Below are 21,236 nucleotides of genomic sequence, written 5' to 3'. Positions count from 1 at the left end.
GTCAGACTATTTTCATTTTTATGTTTCATCCTAACATCTCAACACCCCAAACATATGAGTGCCCCTAAAGAGCCTTGTATAAAATGCCTGTTGTGGTTGTACCTCTGTATTTATTAAAGAGTTTCCTTTTATAATCTAAATGTAAAAAAGAATGACATCTGAACCACTCCGGAATGAAACAGGATCTGGGTAACATGAGCAACTCAGTAAAGTAGACAAAATGAACAAATGAACTGTTGGATATGTAAACTAGAGGTACAGCAATTTAATTCATTGGTTTTTCATTTAACTTCAATTTAGAGATGTACTTCTTTTGACATATTTCTTACCAGAGCAACAGGTCAAAGACAAAAACTTGAACACTTCCAGCGTCTTGGCTTAGAACACCCTAACTTTTGAGGAATGTGTCCTAGTTAATGAGTAAACCCTTTTTGGAGGTGGATGGTGAATGCAAGTGAACAAGTCTATCACTGATTGAATAACAACACATTATCTCAACCGTCTCTCTTTCAAATAGGCCTTAAACCATTAATAAACCCAATGTGAAATAAAACAAATATCCTACAGCTAAAGTAATCTATTTTAAAGATCATGCTGGTAGGCAAGTGGCATTAAAATCTGAGGGGAAAAAAACATTAAAAAACAAGATTAATGTGATGTTTTCAAGTAGCCTAGGCCTAAATAAATTAACATTGTTGTTTTCCGTAAATAAATGAAGCTTTAGGAAGTGAGCATTTATCACTCGTGGCAGGGGGTTTCTGTCAAGTCCTCAGACCTCTGTTGAGCTTTCTCTCTCTCTCTCTCTCTCTCTCTCTCTCTCACACACACACACACACACACACACACACACACACACACACACACACACACACACACACACACACACACACACACAGGTTTATGATAATGAGGATCCTCAAGGCGCAGGGGGAGTAGGAGCCATTTTTCACCATTCAAGCGGAGGTGCGCGGGCGGAGCGGACGTAAGCTGCTGCTGTTGTTGTTACCGGCGTGTTTGTGAGTGTGTGTGTGTGTGTGTGTGTGTGTGTGAGGTTACTGCAGGTTTACCTGCTTCAATTTCACCGGACAGACCAGAGAGTGCGCACTGAGAGCATGGCTCCTCAGCAACAAAGGGAAACTCACAGGGAAAAAGTTTAATGGAATAAAGGAGCTGCAGGAATACGCTTTCGGTGAGCAGGCTGAACACACACTGAGGAGCGATGCACTTCGTTAAATGGGATTTGTTGTGGACTTTCTGGTGGTGTAAGCTGATTTCTATGGCGTGTTGTTACACCGTCCACATCAGTGAGGATGTGGGGACGAGGACAGTGGTGGCCGGATTGGAGCAACGCGCACCATGCACTTTGGATCAGGTGCTCGCTCCCAAATTCACGAAGCCGTTTCTGGAGACCAACTCCGCGGAGGGCATTGTGTTTGTCTCGGACTCTGTAAAGTGCCCCACGCTGCGCTCCAACCCCTTCACCGTGTTCACCGTGGCTGACTGCATGGACTCCGGCTTCAGACACCTCCTCACCAGCCAGTACGACGTGCATGTTCACGGTAGGAACTGTTCAAACAAGCGTAAAAGAAAACCTCAGTGGGACATGGAGGTTCTCAGTTTGTTAAACACTCACAGCCACCACAACTCAGAGTGCCACCAAGCAGGCTCTGCTTTATTTTCAGTCGGGGGTCTGCTACCTAGAGCCCCAGTCAGATGCAAAGTCACCAACAGCCACGACTTCTACTTCTCTGATGGGAGCTTGTGTGTGTCTGAGACGCTGTGCTGGAGGCAGGACACACTGCTAGAGCTCGACCTGCTCTGTGATGTACTCACCGGAAGTGGATTTAGTGCTAAAGTCAATCCAATCACCGTCCACTGGCGTATGGGACAGGGGCCTTTTCGACAGGCCCACCTGGGGAAGCTGTTAGAAAAAGCAGCTCAGTCTGATTCAGGTATTGTGAGCAGGAGGAGGAGAAGCGTCAACAGCAGTCCCCAGTTCCAACCTCCGATGTACCAAGTGTCTGTTGCAGAGAACAAGCCAGCTGGGACACCTGTTGTACTTTTAAAAGCAGTCGATGTCGATGAGGGGGAGGCGGGTCGGCTAGAGTATTTCATAGAGGCTCTGTTTGACAGCCGCTCCAACAACCTCTTCGCTGTGGACCCGGCCAATGGTGCCGTGTCCACAGTGGAGGTGCTGGACCGGGAGACAAAAGACACCCATGTGTTTCGAGTGACCGCGGTTGACCACGGCTCACCACGACGCACAGCTATGGCCACCCTCACTATCACAGTTACTGACTCAAACGATCACGACCCAGTGTTTGAGCAGCAGGACTACAAGGAAAGCATCCGGGAGAATTTAGAAATAGGTTACGAGGTGTTGACAGTGAGGGCGACAGACGGTGACGCCCCCGTTAACGGTAACATCCTCTACCGTGTTATTAACAGCAACGGGTCCAACGATGTGTTTGAGATCGACTCCAGGTCGGGTGTGATCCGCACCAAAGGTCTTGTAGACAGAGAGCAAGTGGAAGCCTATATGCTGTTAGTTGAGGCGAATGACCAAGGTCGTGACCCCGGGCCCCGAAGCGCCACGGCGACTGTTTACATCGTGGTGGAGGATGACAATGATAATGCCCCCCAGTTTAGTGAGAAACGCTATGTAGTCCAGGTCCCAGAGGATATGGCCCCTAACACAGAGATCCTGCAGGTCACCGCCACTGATCAGGACAGAGGGAGTAACTCTATCGTCCACTTCAGCATCATGAGTGGGAACACCAGGGGGCAGTTCTACATCGATGCTCAAACAGGTAAGATGGACCTTGTGAGTCACCTGGATTACGAGGCGAACAAAGAGTACACGTTAAGAATCCGAGCTCAGGATGGAGGACGCCCCCCGTTGTCCAACATCAGCGGCCTGGTGACCGTGCAGGTGTTGGATGTTAACGACAACGCCCCCATTTTTGTCAGCACCCCGTTCCAGGCCACCGTGCTCGAGAACGTGCCGCTGGGCTACTCCATCATCCACATCCAGGCCGTCGATGCAGACTCCGGCGACAACTCCAGGCTGGAGTACCGCCTCACCGAAACCACGCCCAACTTCCCCTTCAGCATCAACAACAGCACGGGGTGGATTGTAGTGGCAGCCGAGCTGGACAGGGAGAGTGTGGATTTTTACAACTTTGGAGTGGAGGCCCGCGATCACGGCTACCCGCTCATGTCTTCCTCGGCCAGCATTTCCATGACTATCCTGGACGTCAACGACAACAACCCGGAGTTCACTCAGAAGGCGTATTACATGAGGTTGAACGAGGACGCCGCCGTGGGGACCAGTGTGGTGACGGTGTCCGCTGTAGACCAGGACATCAACAGCGTGGTGACATATCAGATATCCAGCGGAAACACCCGCAACCGGTTCTCCATCACGAGTCAGAGCGGAGGGGGGTTGATCACACTGGCTCTTCCTTTAGACTACAAACTGGAACGACAATATGTCCTCACTGTGACTGCGAGCGACGGCACGCTCTTTGACACAACCAAAGTGTTCGTCAACGTCACAGATGCCAACACACACCGGCCTGTGTTTCAAAGTTCCCACTACACGGTCAACATAAACGAGGACAGGCCCAAGGACACCACCGTGGTTGTGATAAGCGCCACAGATGAAGACACGGGCGAGAATGCGCGCATCACCTACTTCATGGACGACAGCATCCCTCAGTTTGAAATCGACCCAGACACGGGCGCCGTCACCACACAGATGGAGCTGGATTACGAGGACCAGGTGTCCTACACGCTGGCCATCACGGCTCGAGACAACGGCATCCCGCAGAAGTCCGACACCACCTACCTGGAGATTCTGGTGAACGACGTCAACGACAACTCCCCTCGTTTCCTGCGCGACCATTACGTGGGCTCTGTAATGGAAGACGTGCCTGTTTTCACCAGCGTGGTCCAGGTGTCCGCCATCGATAGAGACTCTGGGCTGAACGGCCGTGTCTTCTACACCTTCCAAGGCGGGGAGGACGGGGATGGAGATTTCATAATCGAATCCACCTCTGGCATTGTTCGCACGCTGCGTAGGTTGGACAGAGAGAATGTGCCCATTTACAGCCTGCAGGCGTTCGCTGTAGATAAAGGAGTCCCCGCTCTGAAAACACCGGTGAACATACAGGTAACGATCCTGGATGTGAACGACAACCCACCTGTATTTGAGAAGGATGAATTTGACATCATGGTGGAGGAAAACAGCCCCATTGGTGTTGTGGTTGCACACGTATCGGCCACAGATCCGGACGAAGGCAGTAATGCTCAGATTATGTACCAAATAGTTGAGGGAAACATCCCCGAGGTGTTCCAGCTGGACATCTTCTCTGGAGAACTGACTGCACTAATAGACCTGGACTATGAGACCAGATCTGAGTACGTCATCGTGGTCCAAGCCACCTCTGCCCCTTTGGTCAGCCGTGCCACTATTCACATAAAACTTGTCGACAAGAACGACAACATTCCCGTTCTGAAAAACTTCCAGATCATCTTCAACAACTATGTAACAGACAAGTCAAGCAGCTTCCCCACTGGAGTGATCGGACGCATCCCTGCTCATGACCCCGACATCACCGACCAGCTCCACTACAGCTTTGAAGTTGGAAATGAGCTGAACCTTGTCCTTCTGAACCAAAGCACTGGGGAAATCCAGTTGAGCCCAGCCCTGGATAACAACCGGCCCCTGGAGGCCTCCATGAGGATCTCAGTGTCAGGTGAGTCTGTGAGATAACGTCTGTAAAATGCAACCTCATCCTCTTTTTAAATCCAAACTCCTCCCAGACTATGAAAAATAGAACAGTAAGGAGTTCTTCCTAGATGTGTTGTTTTTCCATTTACATGTAATTTCCTTTCTTCACATGTTCGCTTCACTCCACCAGATGATGGAAGTGATGAGGACTGAAGTATGTCTTTCTTGGCTTCAGTGTTCTTGAGTGATTTTTCTTATTGGTGATGTATTCATGAAGTAGGATTAGTATTCCCGTCAGGTTGTTTTGCGAGCCACTTTCCGCCCAGGAAACTCAGAGTGCCAGGTAACAAAAATGCATTTAAGCGTTTCAGTTCTGTGAGTTAAATAGTTTAATTTGGTTCATTTGTTGATTCTTTAGTGTTTTTGTCTTTGTCGTTTACAGAAGACTGATCTAGCTCAGTCTATTGTGTAGATTTAAATAGCTGTTTGTCTGAGCACGTCTGTATCCTGTGGGATCCACACTCCAGTGGGCAGACTGATCATGCCCCATTATTGCCCATCACTCCCCCCCCCCCTTTGCCTACCACATTCAATGAAAGACCTAATTCAATTATGGTCTATTTCTAAAGCTTGTTTAAAATTAGAGTTAGGAGTTAATCTTCCGTAAGTGCCTTATTGTTGGACTGGCTTGTGTTTTTTTTTTCACCAAAAGGGGAAGAGTTATTAGTTTCAGGATAAAGATGCTGGTTTTGATGTTGTTGTTGGAGTTGGCAGTTAACAAGAGTGTGGTCAAACGTGAATATGTTTGACTTTCATGGTGTGGTTTTACAGATGATGTAAATCTTCCTTTTCCTCTTGTTCTTTGCTGTTCATGCTCACTGTGGGTATTGTCTTTCCTAGTGTGCTTGTCTAAAATGGCCTAAAACTTTTTTTTTACATACCATTAAAAATGACAGCGTTTTATTTGTGCTTACAATTTGACTGAACTTAAATTGCACCCACAGAGTGGTCGTGCAAGTGTTGGGGGGTTATGTTGTTGTTACCCTCTGTTAGAGCGTATTTGGTGCAGTGTAGAGCTGCTTCTCCTTGACCTTGGCACAACCTAAGAAAGAGGGAAACAGAACCAGTGTATGTCATTGAGGACATCATGATTAAAGATAAAATCTGATACTCTGTAATATTCTTTTTCTTGTATTTGACTGAATAAGACAACTGAAGTGTCTGACAGCGAGGCGTGCTTTATTGATGAGTTAAAACTGTATGGTCTGAGTGGGCAATCGTTATGATGAATTGAAGCTAAGCTTTGCTTCTCTAGAGAACAATGGTGCTCTGTCGATTTCAGGGCAGGGGCTACAGCTCATACCAGGCTGTGGTTTGGGGCAACAGCTGTGACTCCACCAAAGGACCAATTAGACGTTGTATCTCCCCAGCGCGTCCCGCACCTGCTGGGGTTTATGTGTCAGCAACACTGCAGGAGACAGAGGAAGACAGAGGGAGGACGAAGGCGGAGGGGGAAGGGGTGAGGGTTAAGTCGAGCTTGTGTAAACTGGGAACAAGTTTGCAAATGCAGTCATACTGTAAAAGAGCAGGAAAGATATTAGACTGGGAGAGTTGGTGGAGGAGACTGGGTAGGCATGAGCTCCTCCTATAGATGCTGCTGACCCCAATTTTTCCAAGGCTTCTCCCTCCAGGGACCTCCCAAGTCTTCCCATTATCTCTGTCTTTATGCTGCCGTTTAAGAGGCCCCTTATGATGGACGATTTTTGATGGGCTCTTTTGTATGCTGTTGGACTGTGATTAACATCGTTTCTGAGCACCGCTCTTCATCATGAAATAGATGTAACGGCCCTAATGGAGCTATACTTCAGTTTTAATGTCATTTCTATGCTTCTTATTTTTTTAACCTTTAAATAATCCACAGACTATGATTATCATCCTGCAGATGGAGAATGATCAAGAATATGATCCAATGTATTGCTATGATCTACTGAATTACATTTCTTCATGGCTTAAAAACCTTTTAAATTTGAATTTAAATAGGCTACTCATTTGGTAATGTATTTACTGGCTTTGTAATAGCTATTCAAACTAAAAGACAAGTTAGGCTTTAGTCCACCTAGCGTTTTTTTTTTTCAGGCAGAAAAGCACTGGCTGTGGGTGCGGGAGCACGTCCATCCTGTCTCTATGGCAACGGCGCAGTTAATTTTTTACTACATGTTTTTTATTTTAGATTGTTTATTTCCCGATCAGACTTCGAGCAAATAGGGGTGTGGGCACTCGACACCATCGGTAGGTGGAAATACTACAGGGAATATCAAACATTTGGAAAAGAGTGGCAGTGACGTCCAACAGCGCCTTTCTCAAAAGTTGAACGATTTTCAACTCGATGACTTAGATAAAAGACGCTGGGCGCTGCACTTTTTCCACGGGCAGCTGCTAACGCTCTCTCCTCTTTGAAAACAATTAAAAAGTGTATCAATCTAGGTGATACTGTAAACTTTTAAACGTTTGTTGATAAAATGATCAGCTGTTGTGGTTTTAACATGTAGTTATGTAATATTACATTTTAAAGCAATTTCATTATAATTATTATCAGTATTATGATTGTCATTGTATATTATACCAATTAAACTTCCATAAAACATTGTTTATATCTGGAAAGTAGCATCCCAGTTAACAAATAAACACAATGATAAAGAACTATCATATACTTCAAACTATGTCGGCCATTGCTTATCAATACCGCATCATACCCAAATAACCAAATGTACTTTTCAAAATGCTCATTGTTTTCTTAATAATTCAGTTGTCACATTAGGAGGCAGCATCAGGAGATAAACACAATGCTGTTAATACAAATGAAAACTCATTTTATACGAAGGTTTCTTTAGGACTTCTTTAAAAATCCAATAAAGTAACTTGTCTCTTCATGAGCATCCACTTAAAACTGCACCTGATTTCCACATATCGTTTAGTTCACTGGCATAAACAAAATGAGTAACTGTTGAATTATATCAGCCACTTATGGAGCCAGATTACTAACACCTATACAAAGGTGATGCTCCAAACTCTACATTGTGTAAGTGTGTGAAAAATGTTTAATTGTAGTGAAACTCACCTGTGGAAGTGTAAGCTCACATCTCTGCCTTGGTGAGGATCCATCTGGCTTATCTGATGATATTATTCACCATGTGTCACTGCTGCATTATGAAGACAGTTGTGGTCACACTGCAGAGTGGCGGGCCGGCTGTGGTTGGAGGGATTAGATTAGCTGCATCTGTATCCTGGGATCCGTCAGAACAGTGTTGACACACTCAGGGGCTGATCCACTGTTCCCAGGCGAGCGTGAGCCTGCATTAATAAGTGTTTGGGTCGGATGATGAAGATCTTCTCCCTGCTTATCTTTCATTTTAAAGCCCCCCCAATTTCCGTACAGAAAGTAGAGCTAATCCTGCATTATCCTTCATTTCTAAACCTGTTATTACGCTTGTTAGTGGGAATATGAGGCCAATTTATTTTGTGTTTAATAGTCTCGTCACGTTTACATTAACATGTGACATCCGGCAAATGTAATTTTTTTTTTTTTTTTAAAGATATGTTTGTGGTCTTTTGTGCCTTTACTGTAGAGACAGGACAGTGGATAGAGTCAGAAACTCGGGTAGAGTGGGGATCCTGGGGTATGATATGAGGGATAGGAGCCACAGGCCGGATCTGAACCCGGACTGCCTCCTCCGAGGACCATGGCCTCCATGTAGGGCGTGCAAACCAACTCCCCGGCCATCGTGCCCCTCCAGCACATTTCTGACTTAATAAGTAGCAACGACACACCTAAATCCTTCTGGTCTGTGCAGCGTGTATATACAGTGTGTACATTATATCCACTAGACCATCAGGACACTTTGTCCTTGTTTTAATCAGATTCAGAGTCCAAGCCAATATCGTGCCCCTGTGCTCACTTTGCAAACGCCAATGCAGAGATTTAACAGACAAACACGCCTCCACGACTAATGATGGCAGTTTGATTCAGCTCACATCACACTGCAGGTTGTACAGACGCTCAAATGACATGGTGGACGGCAGATATTTCTCCTTTTTCTATAACACAAGTGTGAGTGTGTGGAGGCTGTGGATGCTCCAAGGTTAAACCACTTTATGTCAAACTTGCTGGCATCCAGAACACATTGGGAGAAACCATACGTTTATGTATTTTAAAGTTGTGTTCTTTAAGATTGTTTGAAAACTTTTTTCACATAGAAAGCTCCGTTGACTTTATGGGGACATTTGTTCTTATCAGATACTTCATAAGAAGATTGAAGTTTTCTGTAGGTTGAATGTTTTTCATGTTGTCCTTTGACACCCTTTGCTTTTGAATAACATTGTATAAGTAGGAGCCAAGACATTAACAGCTGGAGTAATTTCATTATTATCTTATTAAACCTTGGAGCTGTCTGTGAAGGGACTCTCTCAGGGGTTTGTCTTCTGTAACACTAGCCCATCAAATCTGGTGTTTGTGTGTGTGCGTGTGTGTAATGTGTGTGGCCTCCAACATCTGGACCCCTATGATTGCTTTTTCTCCTCGCCTTCCTGTCTATGTAATCATTTCACCCGAGCGAAGCGCACCTTGGATTTCTGTGTTCTTTATGCTTGATGAATTTCTGTTTGCCTAATGCTTGATTCATCAGATTCAAAGTCACAGCTTGCAAACGCTCACCCATGTTTTGTGTGACTAGAGTCATCCATGCTCTGGCTCATTTCATTCTTCCTGCCTCCCTCTTTCTCCCTGGATGGTGTTAGTCACACTTGCAGGCTTGCTTGGAATGTTTGTATCATTGTAACTCTTCCTTTCTCTCCCTTTTATAGAATCACATATCACCTTGATCCTGTTTCTCTTACCCTCTTTTTGTTGTCCTGTCACCATTCCCCATTTTTCTCCTATCTGCCCGGGTCTTATAGCTCTCACCCCTGCACCCTCCCATCATTGGAAGCTCCTCCACCCTCCCTTTTTACCCCCCCTCCCTATTCCTCTTCTGTCCCTCCCTCCTCCCTTTGACTGTTGTCCCCCTCATCTCTCTCCCCTGTGAAAGGAAGAATGTCTAAGAGAAATGCTTTGTTAAGCACCCAGTTGTCATGGTGAACCCAGCAATGCCTGAGAAATTCCTTGTGGGTGGGGACAAGGGGTAAGGTCTCTTTTGTGGAAGTGAAGATGGGGGGAAGGGGAGGCACATAAAGTTCTAAAGAGCAAATGTCCCTCCTCTCCTTTTTTTCCAGTGAAGCATGTAGGGCTTTCTTTGGACCCTGTATTGCTGCCGGACACGATGACCTGTCCTGTCAGCTGCAAACACTTTTTACAGGACATGCATCAAGTCAGTCGACACCTGACTGCAGATATAAACTTTCCATCGGCGGCATTATTGAAGGACAGCGTCTAGTCTTGCATATGACAGGTCTTGAGAGGCGGTAAAGCGTTTAAAGCTGGCGGTGATATGATAGTGTTGTCTTTCAGCCCTTTGAGTTGTGACACAGATGCACTCAGATGGTATCTGATTTCCTTGCTGCCAGCTTGTTTCTTTACACGCAGAACATCCTTCTGTGGGCCTCCCTCCTCCTCGCTCAGTTGCATCAAATGTCCGGAGGAGCTGAGCTGAGATGGGGGTAAGGGTGGGGGGGTGAGGATGAGGATGACATCATCTTTGTATTAGGAAGGGAAGTGGTGTTTGGGATTAAGGCTGGTGCATCGCTGGGGTGAGGAGACCTTGTGGTGCTTCTGTATATCGGAGCGTTGCCCTGCTTGTCTTGACAATCAAAGCAGACAATGGGCTATGCTCTGTCTGGGATAGCCCCCCCTTGGGCCCCCCTTCTGTCTTTGTGTCCACTTGTTTGCCACGATGCTGCTGATGTCACAACAGTTCCACCAGTTCCACCAGGCCAGCTATTCATCCATGAATTATCCTTTTGACTGTACAATCTCCCCTCAAGTGAAACGCTGACTGGGCACATATGATACAGACTCAGCTTTGCTTTTTTTCAACCAGGAAACAACTTTTCCCCAAGCTATTTCTTCACTGACAATTGAAATATGTGGAAAGATTCTTTGAGTGAACTATTTGGAAAGTCTTATAAAGTGGATTTGATTTAAAATCTATTCTAAAAAAAAAAAAGAAAATGCTGCACTTAATTTGTCAGCTGCTCCACCTAAAGTATGGTGTTGTGTATGTCTGTGTTGAGGTTGGAAAGCAGTTGCCAACAAGACAAGAAGCCAAAAGTAATACATTAATTGCTGCATTTCAATAGTGAATTGTGATTAATCGTGATTAATGGAATGTTCCAAATTCCATAATTTTGCATTTCAAAGCAGTTTATAAATCGAAAATGATCAAGGTGAAATAACTCTTAGTGCCTTTATTTTGCAATCACAAAAATGCAAAGACATGCACTTTGTGATCCTGTTAGATTCAGTATTTAAATGATGCGGTTTGAAAGCATAACATGTACGGCTCCAAAGTGCTTATTCTGTGTAATACAGTGATTATTCTTTATTTTGTTACACATGAATAAATCTGCAGGATGTATAAATGACTCACTGACTGATTCCTGGTTATTAGGGCAGCATTTGCACTTTTCAGGAGTTTAGTTTCTTACTGTTTCATAAAGCCTGATTAGCTGCATCCGTATGTTTAGTTTGTAGGTGGTAGCTGAAGCTCCCACTATATTTGAATTCTGTTTGACACAAGCTTCAAATTTATTTTGACTTGTCAACTGAGCTGTCTGAGTTTAAAGTGAAATGAATTTTTATACAATTCACTTAGCAGACACTTTTATCCAAAGAGATGTACATCAGAGAGTAAGTACAACACAAGCAAGGATCTAGAAAAAAGGGAAGAATGTCAGTAAGAGCAAACGATCAGCTTTGAGTCTGATTGGACACACAGGTGCTGACAGGAAGTGATCAGAGGCAAAGCACAACATTGAGGGCAGTTCTTGAGAGCTCTAATCAGTATAGAAACCATCTTATAAGTCGTCGTTATCAAACAAAAACCATCGTCATTACCATCTTTCTTTACAATTTTACAATGTATGCCTCATTTATATAATCGCTTTTAATAACAACTGTTTCCAAATCAGTTTTATAAACACAGTGATGGGTGGTGCTGATGTAAGGGGGGGCTGACAGTTAATTTTACAAAAGAGGATGTGTTTGTTTACTCCTTTTCTACTGTATCCATTTTAAAACAGCAATAACTACAGCTACATGATTCTGACGCTGTGAATGTGACAGATGATGTTTATTTAACAGCCCAGTACCTTTACGCTCGATTGCGCTAATTTCCATCCAACCAACCAGAGCCAGATTTCACACTGACCTGTTTTTCTTTAATGCTTTAACTCTGGAGAGGTATAAACTGTCAACATGAGGCTGTTAGACACAAGGGTTTGAGAGCTACTGGTGGAGGTGCTGAACCTCAACGTGCAGGAGTTTAAAACGTTACATCACTGCCTTATTTGTATGAACGTTGACAGGAGGGCATCGTGCTCACAGAAAACAGATGGGTGCTTCTTGAGGCCCTGCGGTGTTATGATTGTGCTTTCTAAGTTTGACGGCACTTAATGAATCTGAGTTACTATTTATACACTCTGATGCGGATGGATTCTTTGTCAGAGAATCGACTTTCATCGAGTTTGTCTTTCCAAAAATAATATTCTTGTGACAACTGTCAAAAACAGTTAATATAACAGCGCTGGTAACAAACCTGTAATGTGTGTTCGGTTACTTCCTACTCCTTTAAAATAAATCTAAATAAATGTCAGAATATAATTTGTGTAAGAAGATGCTTAGTATCCTATATCATTCAAATGACTATTGGTATGTTTGAATAAGAGCTTCATGCTCTGTCACGTCTTTGCATGCTAATGTCTCTTTACTATTGTGCTGACAGCCGTTTTCCTTTGATATGCAAATGTTCTGATTGGACGAGTTCAGATGCTTTTCTGCGCTCTAAAGCCGCCTCACCATAGAGGAAGAATCTGTGGAATGTCCCCTCTCGGTGGTTTTCAGATAGAGCAGAAAAGTGTTTGTGTTTGTTGGAAGGAAGATGCTGCGGCAGCGTCCACAAATGAGTACGAATAGCCTCCAACGCAGTCAGCTTTCCTCCTGAATGGAGAAATCAGCAGAGGGACTGTGGGTCTGCTCTGACTCCTCTGGATGGAAATCCTTGGGCTGACATTGAGCTACACAAGCAGTTTTCATTATTGACTCCTCGGTCACTGTAGGATTTAAGTGGTGTTGTGTTATTCTTATCGTTACAGCTGATCTTTGTTCTTTTGTTTTCTTACTGCTTAAGCTTAATTGCTCTGCAGCAACAAAAAACACATCGGCTTTCAGTACTGCTGGTTTAAAAAACAATGTTATTTAAAAAATTAGGTAAGAGACATAATACCTTTTACCTTTATGTTGTTTTATTCAAACATAAACATACATCCTCACACATGGTAGAATGAATAATTACACATCATGAAGCTAAGTGTAATTTGTGTTGCCTGATGTAACGGCTCTAACAGAGCTCACATATAGATAACAGCCAATCTGCTGTGTAGGCGTTCGAGCATGCCGTCCAGTCCCTCCCTTGAGAGTGTGATATGCAAGAAGGTTTTCTTTTGTACATGAGCTTCTGGTTGGTTAGACTCAGATGTGTTTTCATTTTGTGGTTAGAAACAACAATACAGTTCTCTAACTGATGGAAATGAAGAGCTTTATCTGAAACCCATAAATCTGCTCCAGTCTGATGTCATTGTATGCTGAGAGTTTCCCTGCTGGTGATTAGAAAAGCTTTATATTTGTCTAGACTCTCATGGTGTGTTTTCCCTTCCAGGCAAATAACTTCTCCAATACGACTTGAGCTAAAAAAAAAAGATGTTAATTATTTAACATCAAAATGTAAGTAGATTGGATAATAGATAATGTCACGTAAATTTTTTATTGTAAAGAAAGACACAGTTAGCTTGAAATTAATGTTTAATATTAAAATACTGTCTATGTTGGGACTTAACATGAGAAGATAGATACCATATATATGCATGTTCAAATATAAAGGTACAGACAGTGGCTGCCTAGCTTAGCTTAGCTTAGCATCAAAACTGAAAATGAGGGCGGGAAAGGTAGCCTATCGATTTCTAAAACCACCTAGCGGTACCTCCGATGCGTTGTTATTATTATGTTTTATCTAATGTCTGAAAAACAGAAATATTTCAGATTATAGCTGAAGACACTCAAACTTTCATTTCACTAGGAAGTGAATTGGTCAGAGGTCAGTCACTGCGCTATATAATTACCAAGGTAGAGGACACAGTAACAATTTATATACACAGAGAGCAGTTCACACATTTTTATCAGAGACTGTTTTGATATTTGAGGAGTTGTGTAATTGAAAAAGTCATTTTTACTTATATAGATTTATTTAAATGTAGACGTAGGTTTGGTTGATGGCTGGTTAAAATAGTTTTGATTTTTGGTTCTTTGCTGTGGGAATCTGAACCTGAATCCCTGAATTTAGCCCTTGCGTGCTACAGTCCTTGCAGTGAAGCTTTTCTTGACTTCTGAAGGTGTTAAAGTGAGCCGCTGTGGACAGAGGCCTGGCAGGTGTCGTTAGATTATTTTATGCAGAGCGTGGTGGTGGTGGTGGGGTGTCAGCTTTGGCCGTTACTCGTCTAGCAGGGGGTCAGGAAGAGACGAGAAGGGTAGGGGAGGGGGTTTTGAGGGTAATGAGATGAAAAATCTGTCGCTCCTTTTGCAATGCGTAGCGCCCCCCACCATCACAACCAGTCGTTAGCCCCCATTCAAGCAGCATTTCAGTGAGTTTCACCTTTCAGCCCTGGTTAATTCAAGCAGGCCGCTCTTCAAACTACATTCTCCTCTGCCCCTTTTGATCAGCAGGACTTGAAATTCCAGCTTTTAAATTAGATCAACACCGGGCAGAGTGGACTTAGTTTTAATGAAGGAGACATCTGATAAGCTTGATCTACAGTGACTTCTCCGATAGCTTCTTCTCCCTCGCTTTTTGACCCAAATCAGCCCTCATTAATGTTTTTTTTTCCAGGGCTGAATTTATTCTCTTTCTTTGTTCTTGGGGTGTTAATTGCACCTCAGTTACTTGACTTTTAAAGGGCAGGAATTAAGTCCTGCTGGGTGCTCTCTGTTCCTTTGTGTCCACCTGCAGTCCATTCCTGTAGCGTCACAAAGATCCTCCTTTGACACAGATCGTAAATGTATAATAAAACTCTTAAAGGTTCAGCTTCAGCTTGGCACAAGATCCAAATTTTAATCACGTTTCTTAATTTTTCTTCAGTAACCCTCCAGGAAAACTACTAAAGCTTACACCTCCTCTTTGTTTTTTACTTCCTGTGTGCGTTGGAATAGTTATGCCTCCAGTTGTCTTCTGTAGTTTTTCTGCCTTGTCCAATTTCACCCTTCCCCAGATTTACAGTCGAGTGGGCCCCATGTTGACGGGTCCCAGCACCTGCAGGCTGTAGTCTCAAACTCACCATAAACGTGTCGAGGTGACGAGACAACTGAACAAATAAAAATGTAATACATTAATGGGGGTCACTCACACATACACACACGTACAGCAGCAGAGCTCCGTTAATTAATGCATGTGATTCAAGACTGTTCCAAGGGCAGAGTATTTAACTCTAATTCAATTAAAGTGTGTCCTGTTTGTGGCCCTGCAGGGACTTCACTCGCAGGTCACAGCTCCATGGTTTATTTGGGTGGTGTGTGGTTGTGTGGTTGTGTTGACTCTGTGGTTGTGTGACAGTCGCAGCTGCTCCTCTATCTCAGAGTAAAGCCATGCATTCATCAGACTGTTACACTAACATTTTGGATTTAATTGAAAGATTAGCGGTGAAAAAAATTGCAACTTCCAACCCAATCTGCAAATGCAGTAATAAACCAAAATATTACATTTCACATTTTAAAAATGCTCTAGTATAAAAAATTCTAGCAAGAATTTTAAGTTAGCAGGATAGAAACAGAAATGGACACTTTCAGAAACACGTTTTGAATCAAACGTATTCAATCACATCATTAGTATATCATTAGATATATAAAAACCAATCCGAACAATGTATTTTAATTCAGAATCATGTACTGTTAGCATGCTGTAGTATATGATTCTAACATGTAACAGGGTATTGAACTACATTACATGAACCAACGCTCCTAATGTGAAATGTTATTTTGCGACTCTTAGAAGTTTTACACATATGGTCCCAGATGTCACTTTACAGTCCTGACAACCAATCACACAGAACATAACCCCCCCCCCCCCCCCCCCCCCGAGGGATCATCTCCAAATCATAGACTTATTTATTTATTGAAGTTTGCAGAGTGTTTCTTTGGTTCAATCTCTAAAGGCTGTGAACTGCAGATACATCCACAGGCCTTAGCCCTGCAAAGTGATTTTTAATTTATGATCTCCCTATTGATCTTGGGAACGGGACCCTGGCTCTGCACTCTTTGATGTAGTGAGTTCTCTCTGCGTGCTGCACATACTGTAGTGAACTGACGCTGAACAACCAAGACAGGCTCTGCTCAACCTCATTACCTTCCTTACCCGGAGGTTCCCCTGAACATGACACACTTCTGCAGAGAAACACACAGCTGCCTCTGAGGGAGTACCGGCCGCCTGGGATCAGAGAATTAATGTGCTTTGTTTGATTGTGGCGTTCTTTATTTGGCACCATTACACATGTGATGAATGGCTGCTTGAGCGAGCTGCTTAAGTAGGATTATTTACCGTCTCTCCACTGTCACAATGATAAATAGTATTTTTATAGTGTCACTAATGTGTTCCCCTCCCTACTTAAACTAGAAGGTGTTGTCCTTGGCTTTGTGTTTAAACTGCACATTAGGAGGTGGAGCAGCCTGTTGAGGTACCTCTGAGCAAGACGAGCAGCAAGTAAAGTCTTTTATTTAGTGTCTGTAGAAAGAGCTGTGTAGTTCAAATAAATGACATTTTTGCAGTTTGGCTTAATAATGTGCACAAACCACTGAGCCACCAGCACCCTAAAGTCTACTTTTGAATGAGTACATACTTCATGATCTACTCCAGTCATCTGGAAAACTGGCTGAATTTCTTGCTGCTCCATTTGACATTCTACTAAGTTAAAGAGCTAGCCTTAGCACTTAGCAAGGAGTGACTGATTAGCCCCCCCACCCCCACCCCCAATTTTTTAAAAATAATATATATATATATATGTATATATATATATATATATATATATATATATAGTTTTGGAAGTTATGAATCTATTTAAAATCTCACAAGATAAGAATTGTGATTTTTACATAAATCAAGTTTTTTCCCCTACCTCTACCATCTCATATTTCATCTCAGGGACTTAAACATGACATGGTTGTCTGCAGATGTCTTCGTGTTACACAAAAAAGTTCTCTCATGAAAGCAACTGTGCACAGCTTGACCTTCATCCACTTCCTAACATGCAGGCCAATGTTAGCAGGCATCAGCGTGGGGTTTGCACACATTATTTATAGTACATACAGAATGGAATTATATAAACAGAAATATAGTCTGCTAAGTACTTACTTCTATTAAAGTATGGGGTTAAATGGTCAGATAAATCAATCTGTTAACATGTGTATTGGTACAATTTGTGACACTAACCCGTGTTGTATTAAACTACATACAGTATAGGATCATGGGACCGCTGTGTTTTTTGGGACTGCTGTGTTTTTTGCACTAGTTCAAAATAGTTAGTAGGCCTTGTAGTAGGGCTGGGAAATATATTGAGTTTTTAAGATATATGGATATATTTTCAAACAAGATATGGGGTAAGACAATATTGTTAATATGGATATAGTTTATGTTGCATTAAAATAACGTTATAGAGGTGCCAGGTCACCTTTTTCTTATCTCACTGATGATGACTGACTGTCTGTCCCTCTTCACCCTGCTCCTCCTCTCTCTCTCTTTTATTGTATTTAAGGAACATTTTGATTTTATAATATTACTTTTTAAATTCACAAACAGGTGGTTTATTTCTCCACGTGTTTTCACTGAAATACATATCGATATATATCGAGTATCACCATTCAGCTAATCAATATCAAGATATGAGTTTTGGTCCATATCATCCAGCCCTATACCTTGTAGCCCACTGGTAGGGCAGCACACTAAACTCAGAGGTCCACAACTTACTGCAGTATTCTGGGTTTGATATAAACCAAGACACTTTGTCCCCTCTCTCTCTAGCTCACATCTCCTCTCTCTCTTCAACTTATTGTATCAAATAAAGTCAAAATGACCAAAGAAAAACACAGATCAAAACCTGTAAAATGAAATAAAACTGTAGCTCTAACATCAATGTTTGTCCTCTTTTCTTGATATTCAATGCAGCACTATCAGCTGCAGCAGTAATTTGCATGCAGCATGACAGAGAACTGTGATTTGTTTTCCTACCCTATATTTATCATTAGCCTGCATGTTTACATCACAACTCTTAAAAACTGGATGTCATGCAACTGGAATTTATGAGTGTTGATGAGGACACCTTAAATGTTCTGATAGATTTGATGCTGTACTCAGGTCTTTAAAAAAATAAAAACTTCAGTCCCAAAGGTCTTTGTCTTTAATTTTCTCCTCTATATGCAGAGAAGAATAACTCCAGATACAATCTCTAAACAGAGAGAGAGGCATAAATAACAGATGAACTCAGAGGCCCATCAGGGGCGGTTCTGAGGGAAAGGGTCCGGGTTACTTTCGGCCTCTCAGCAGCTGATGTCTCTGTCCTGAGTAATTTGGTCAAACAGTCCTTCTGATCTTTATCCACCATGACTTTGTTGACATTTTCTGGGATTCAGCGGGGAGATTTGACGGCAACTTTGTGCTCTAATTAGGCCAGTCTCACCGATTTGTTCTTTGGGTCTCTGTCTCTCTCTCAGCAGTCTATTATCCTCACCACTGAGCTCCCTGGTAGGCTTGAAACAGAAATCCATTTATATCTTGGTTTGAATAGCACGCTTTTTTTCCCCTCAGTAAACACTCCGATCTAAAGGCTGTCTTTGTTCTCACAACACCGTGTCTGTGAAGTATTTGTAGTTCATAATGAAACTGGGCTTCATTAATATTTCACAGATAAAAAGCTGTGCACCTCCTCTCTCCCACCTCTTCCTATGATAATTTATGATCTTGAACCTTTAGTTAAACATGGCCTCTATGTGTCTCTGAGAGTCCTAATGAGTCAGCTTGTTAACCTGCTGCCGTTTTTTTTAATCAAAGATTTCTCGTAGCTTTTCTTTGCTCTGTTGATTCTTCCAACAGGAATGTGAGCAGTAGCAATCACAAGGTTCTCTTTGCATCCTGAATAATTTATTCAGTTGACCCATAGCAATAAAAACAGCTGTTTTCATTCTTTGTTTATCAACTGACCAAGTGATCAAATAATTGATATCAAACTCCCCTCAATCAGGTTGTCAAAGGACAACATTGAGTCAATTCATTGATTTAGATTGTTAGAGTAAGGCTGCTTACTTTTACCCCTATCTTTATTTATTTTTTCTTTCTTTTTAGACTCCAAAAACACCCAGACAATTTCCTCACAATGAACTAATGATTTGGACTTGGATTGTGATTTTGATTCTTATTTCATTTCTAAATCATAAAGACTCTTTATCTGTTCCACTTGTGATTCTGTGATGACAAACCTCCTCTGCTTCAATGTAAACTCTCCGCTCTGCTTGTGTAGACGCAGGGATCAACATCACCCACCCACCCACAGGCACACACACACACAAACACACACATTGCTGTACACAGCCTTGGCAGTCCTGCAGCCTCAGTGTGTGTTTAATCTTTTTTTGCTGGCGCCACTTCCTAACTGAGAGCATTCCTGGCACCCAGAGGCCCAGGGGGGTCGGACTCTGCACTGAAAACAGTGTCACACTTCAGAGCTGGCATCTCGTCCTGCTACCAACTTAGCATCCCTCTTCTTTTTGGCCCTAAATGCACCGCTTACCCTCCCGTTCTTCAGCGTAGGATCCGTCTATGGAGAATGACCTCTTTGAGGGATGGTCTGGTTCCTTTCAGAGCAGATTCTCCTCGCGCTCAGGTTCCCAGCGTTGTGTCCATGTCTGTATCTCTGCCCTAGCTCCAAACCAAGAATGTGAGTTGGCAGAGGACATAATTAAGGAGATGTCTGTCTATATACACGGCCTAACCTTTAAGTACCTCCGTTCTCTGAGAGCTGTGTTTTTCTGCTTCTTCTTAGTCTCATCAGTTCTAATATGAGCTCGAAAATGTTTCATATTTATGTTTGTTCGTTTCTATCAAATGTGAAATGACTCTAGTGCTGACAGTTGCCATATGTTACTTTTAAATACTCGATGGTTTAATAAAACCACAGCTTTCATGTACAGTCTCTACTCTGTTTCACATGAATATTGGCTGAAAGTCACTCTGTGTGAGACCTGGAATCATAATTCATAAAACTGTCAGATTCTCACTGATAGATTGAAGCAGCCTGCTGAGTTCCCTTGATTTCAACAAACCTTTTGTGTGTGTGTGTGTGTGTGTGTGTGTGTGTGTGTGTGTGTGTGTGTGTGTGTGTGTGTGTGTGTGTGTGTGTGTGTGTGTGTGTGTGTGTATAGCGGCAGTGGTTGTCTCATGTCTCTGATGAGGCCTCTGCAAATATTTATTTTTTCAAATCTGTTAATGACAATTGAGACTCCAGGAAAATGAGTCAGGATTTTTTTTCTCTACTTTCTCAACATTTACAGACCAAATGATTAATTTACTTTCTATAAGTAGAGATTCAAGCCCACCACCTGTCATTTGTCCAAAATCTATGTAAATTTAAACCTATTTAAGATTTGAGCTTTTGCACAGACAGAACAAAGTATATTATTTTAAGTTATCAACTCGGCCTCTGGGTAATTGTGATCGGCATTTTTCACAACTTTATTTTACGTTGCTTCTCAGGAGACCTTTGTGTTTGTGTCAAACCATATATGTTAGTCAAATGTAAGCAATTTTTCGAAATTGCGATTTCAACTTACAAGCAGTGGCTATCCAGCTTTTAAAAACAAAAACTACGATCACTCAGAAGGCCTTGGACCAGAGGCTGGAAACCACCTCCTCAAAGCATTAATCAAATACTCCCAATAATCATGAGGAGATTAAAAACAATCATCAGTGAATCTGTTCTCTCTTGTCGAGCATAGAGCCTGAACTATGAACTGATCCTGTCGAGGCTTCCTGTTATGTTTCCCCCTCTTATATTTAAATGTTGTCTTGTATACACAGGTGTTGTGTCTGTGTGTGTGTGTCTGTGTTTGTGTGTTTACAGTAAAGTGTGAATTAGAGGAGCGAGCCTGCTTGTTTCTCTTCTTTGATTTCCCCCCACTTCCTCTGCTAAGGCCCTGTATTATTACAGTGCTGGAAGCACTTGACTGATAGCAGAGGGATTAAAACCGTGTCAAACATGCTTC

At 42.7% G+C, this 21,236-nt stretch overlaps 1 protein-coding gene across 4 annotated transcripts in view; it reads left to right on the top strand.

Annotated features, from left to right (window-relative positions):
* Positions 1–964: 964 nt before the first annotated feature.
* Positions 965–21,236, top strand: part of celsr2 (cadherin, EGF LAG seven-pass G-type receptor 2) — a 63,827-nt gene continuing 43,555 nt past the window's right edge. For all 4 annotated transcript variants that reach the window (XM_061041963.1, XM_061041964.1, XM_061041962.1 and 1 more), the window contains exon 1: positions 965–4,760. In XM_061041963.1, coding sequence (XP_060897946.1) covers positions 1,220–4,760 — 3,541 coding nt within the window. In that variant the 5' untranslated portion in view covers positions 965–1,219. The remainder of the gene's footprint in view (positions 4,761–21,236) is intronic.

This window comes from Labrus mixtus, chromosome 7, assembly GCF_963584025.1.
Source record: "Labrus mixtus chromosome 7, fLabMix1.1, whole genome shotgun sequence".
NCBI classification, from domain to species: Eukaryota; Metazoa; Chordata; class Actinopteri; order Labriformes; family Labridae; genus Labrus; species Labrus mixtus.
This window is presented reverse-complemented; position numbering and strand designations above follow the sequence as displayed.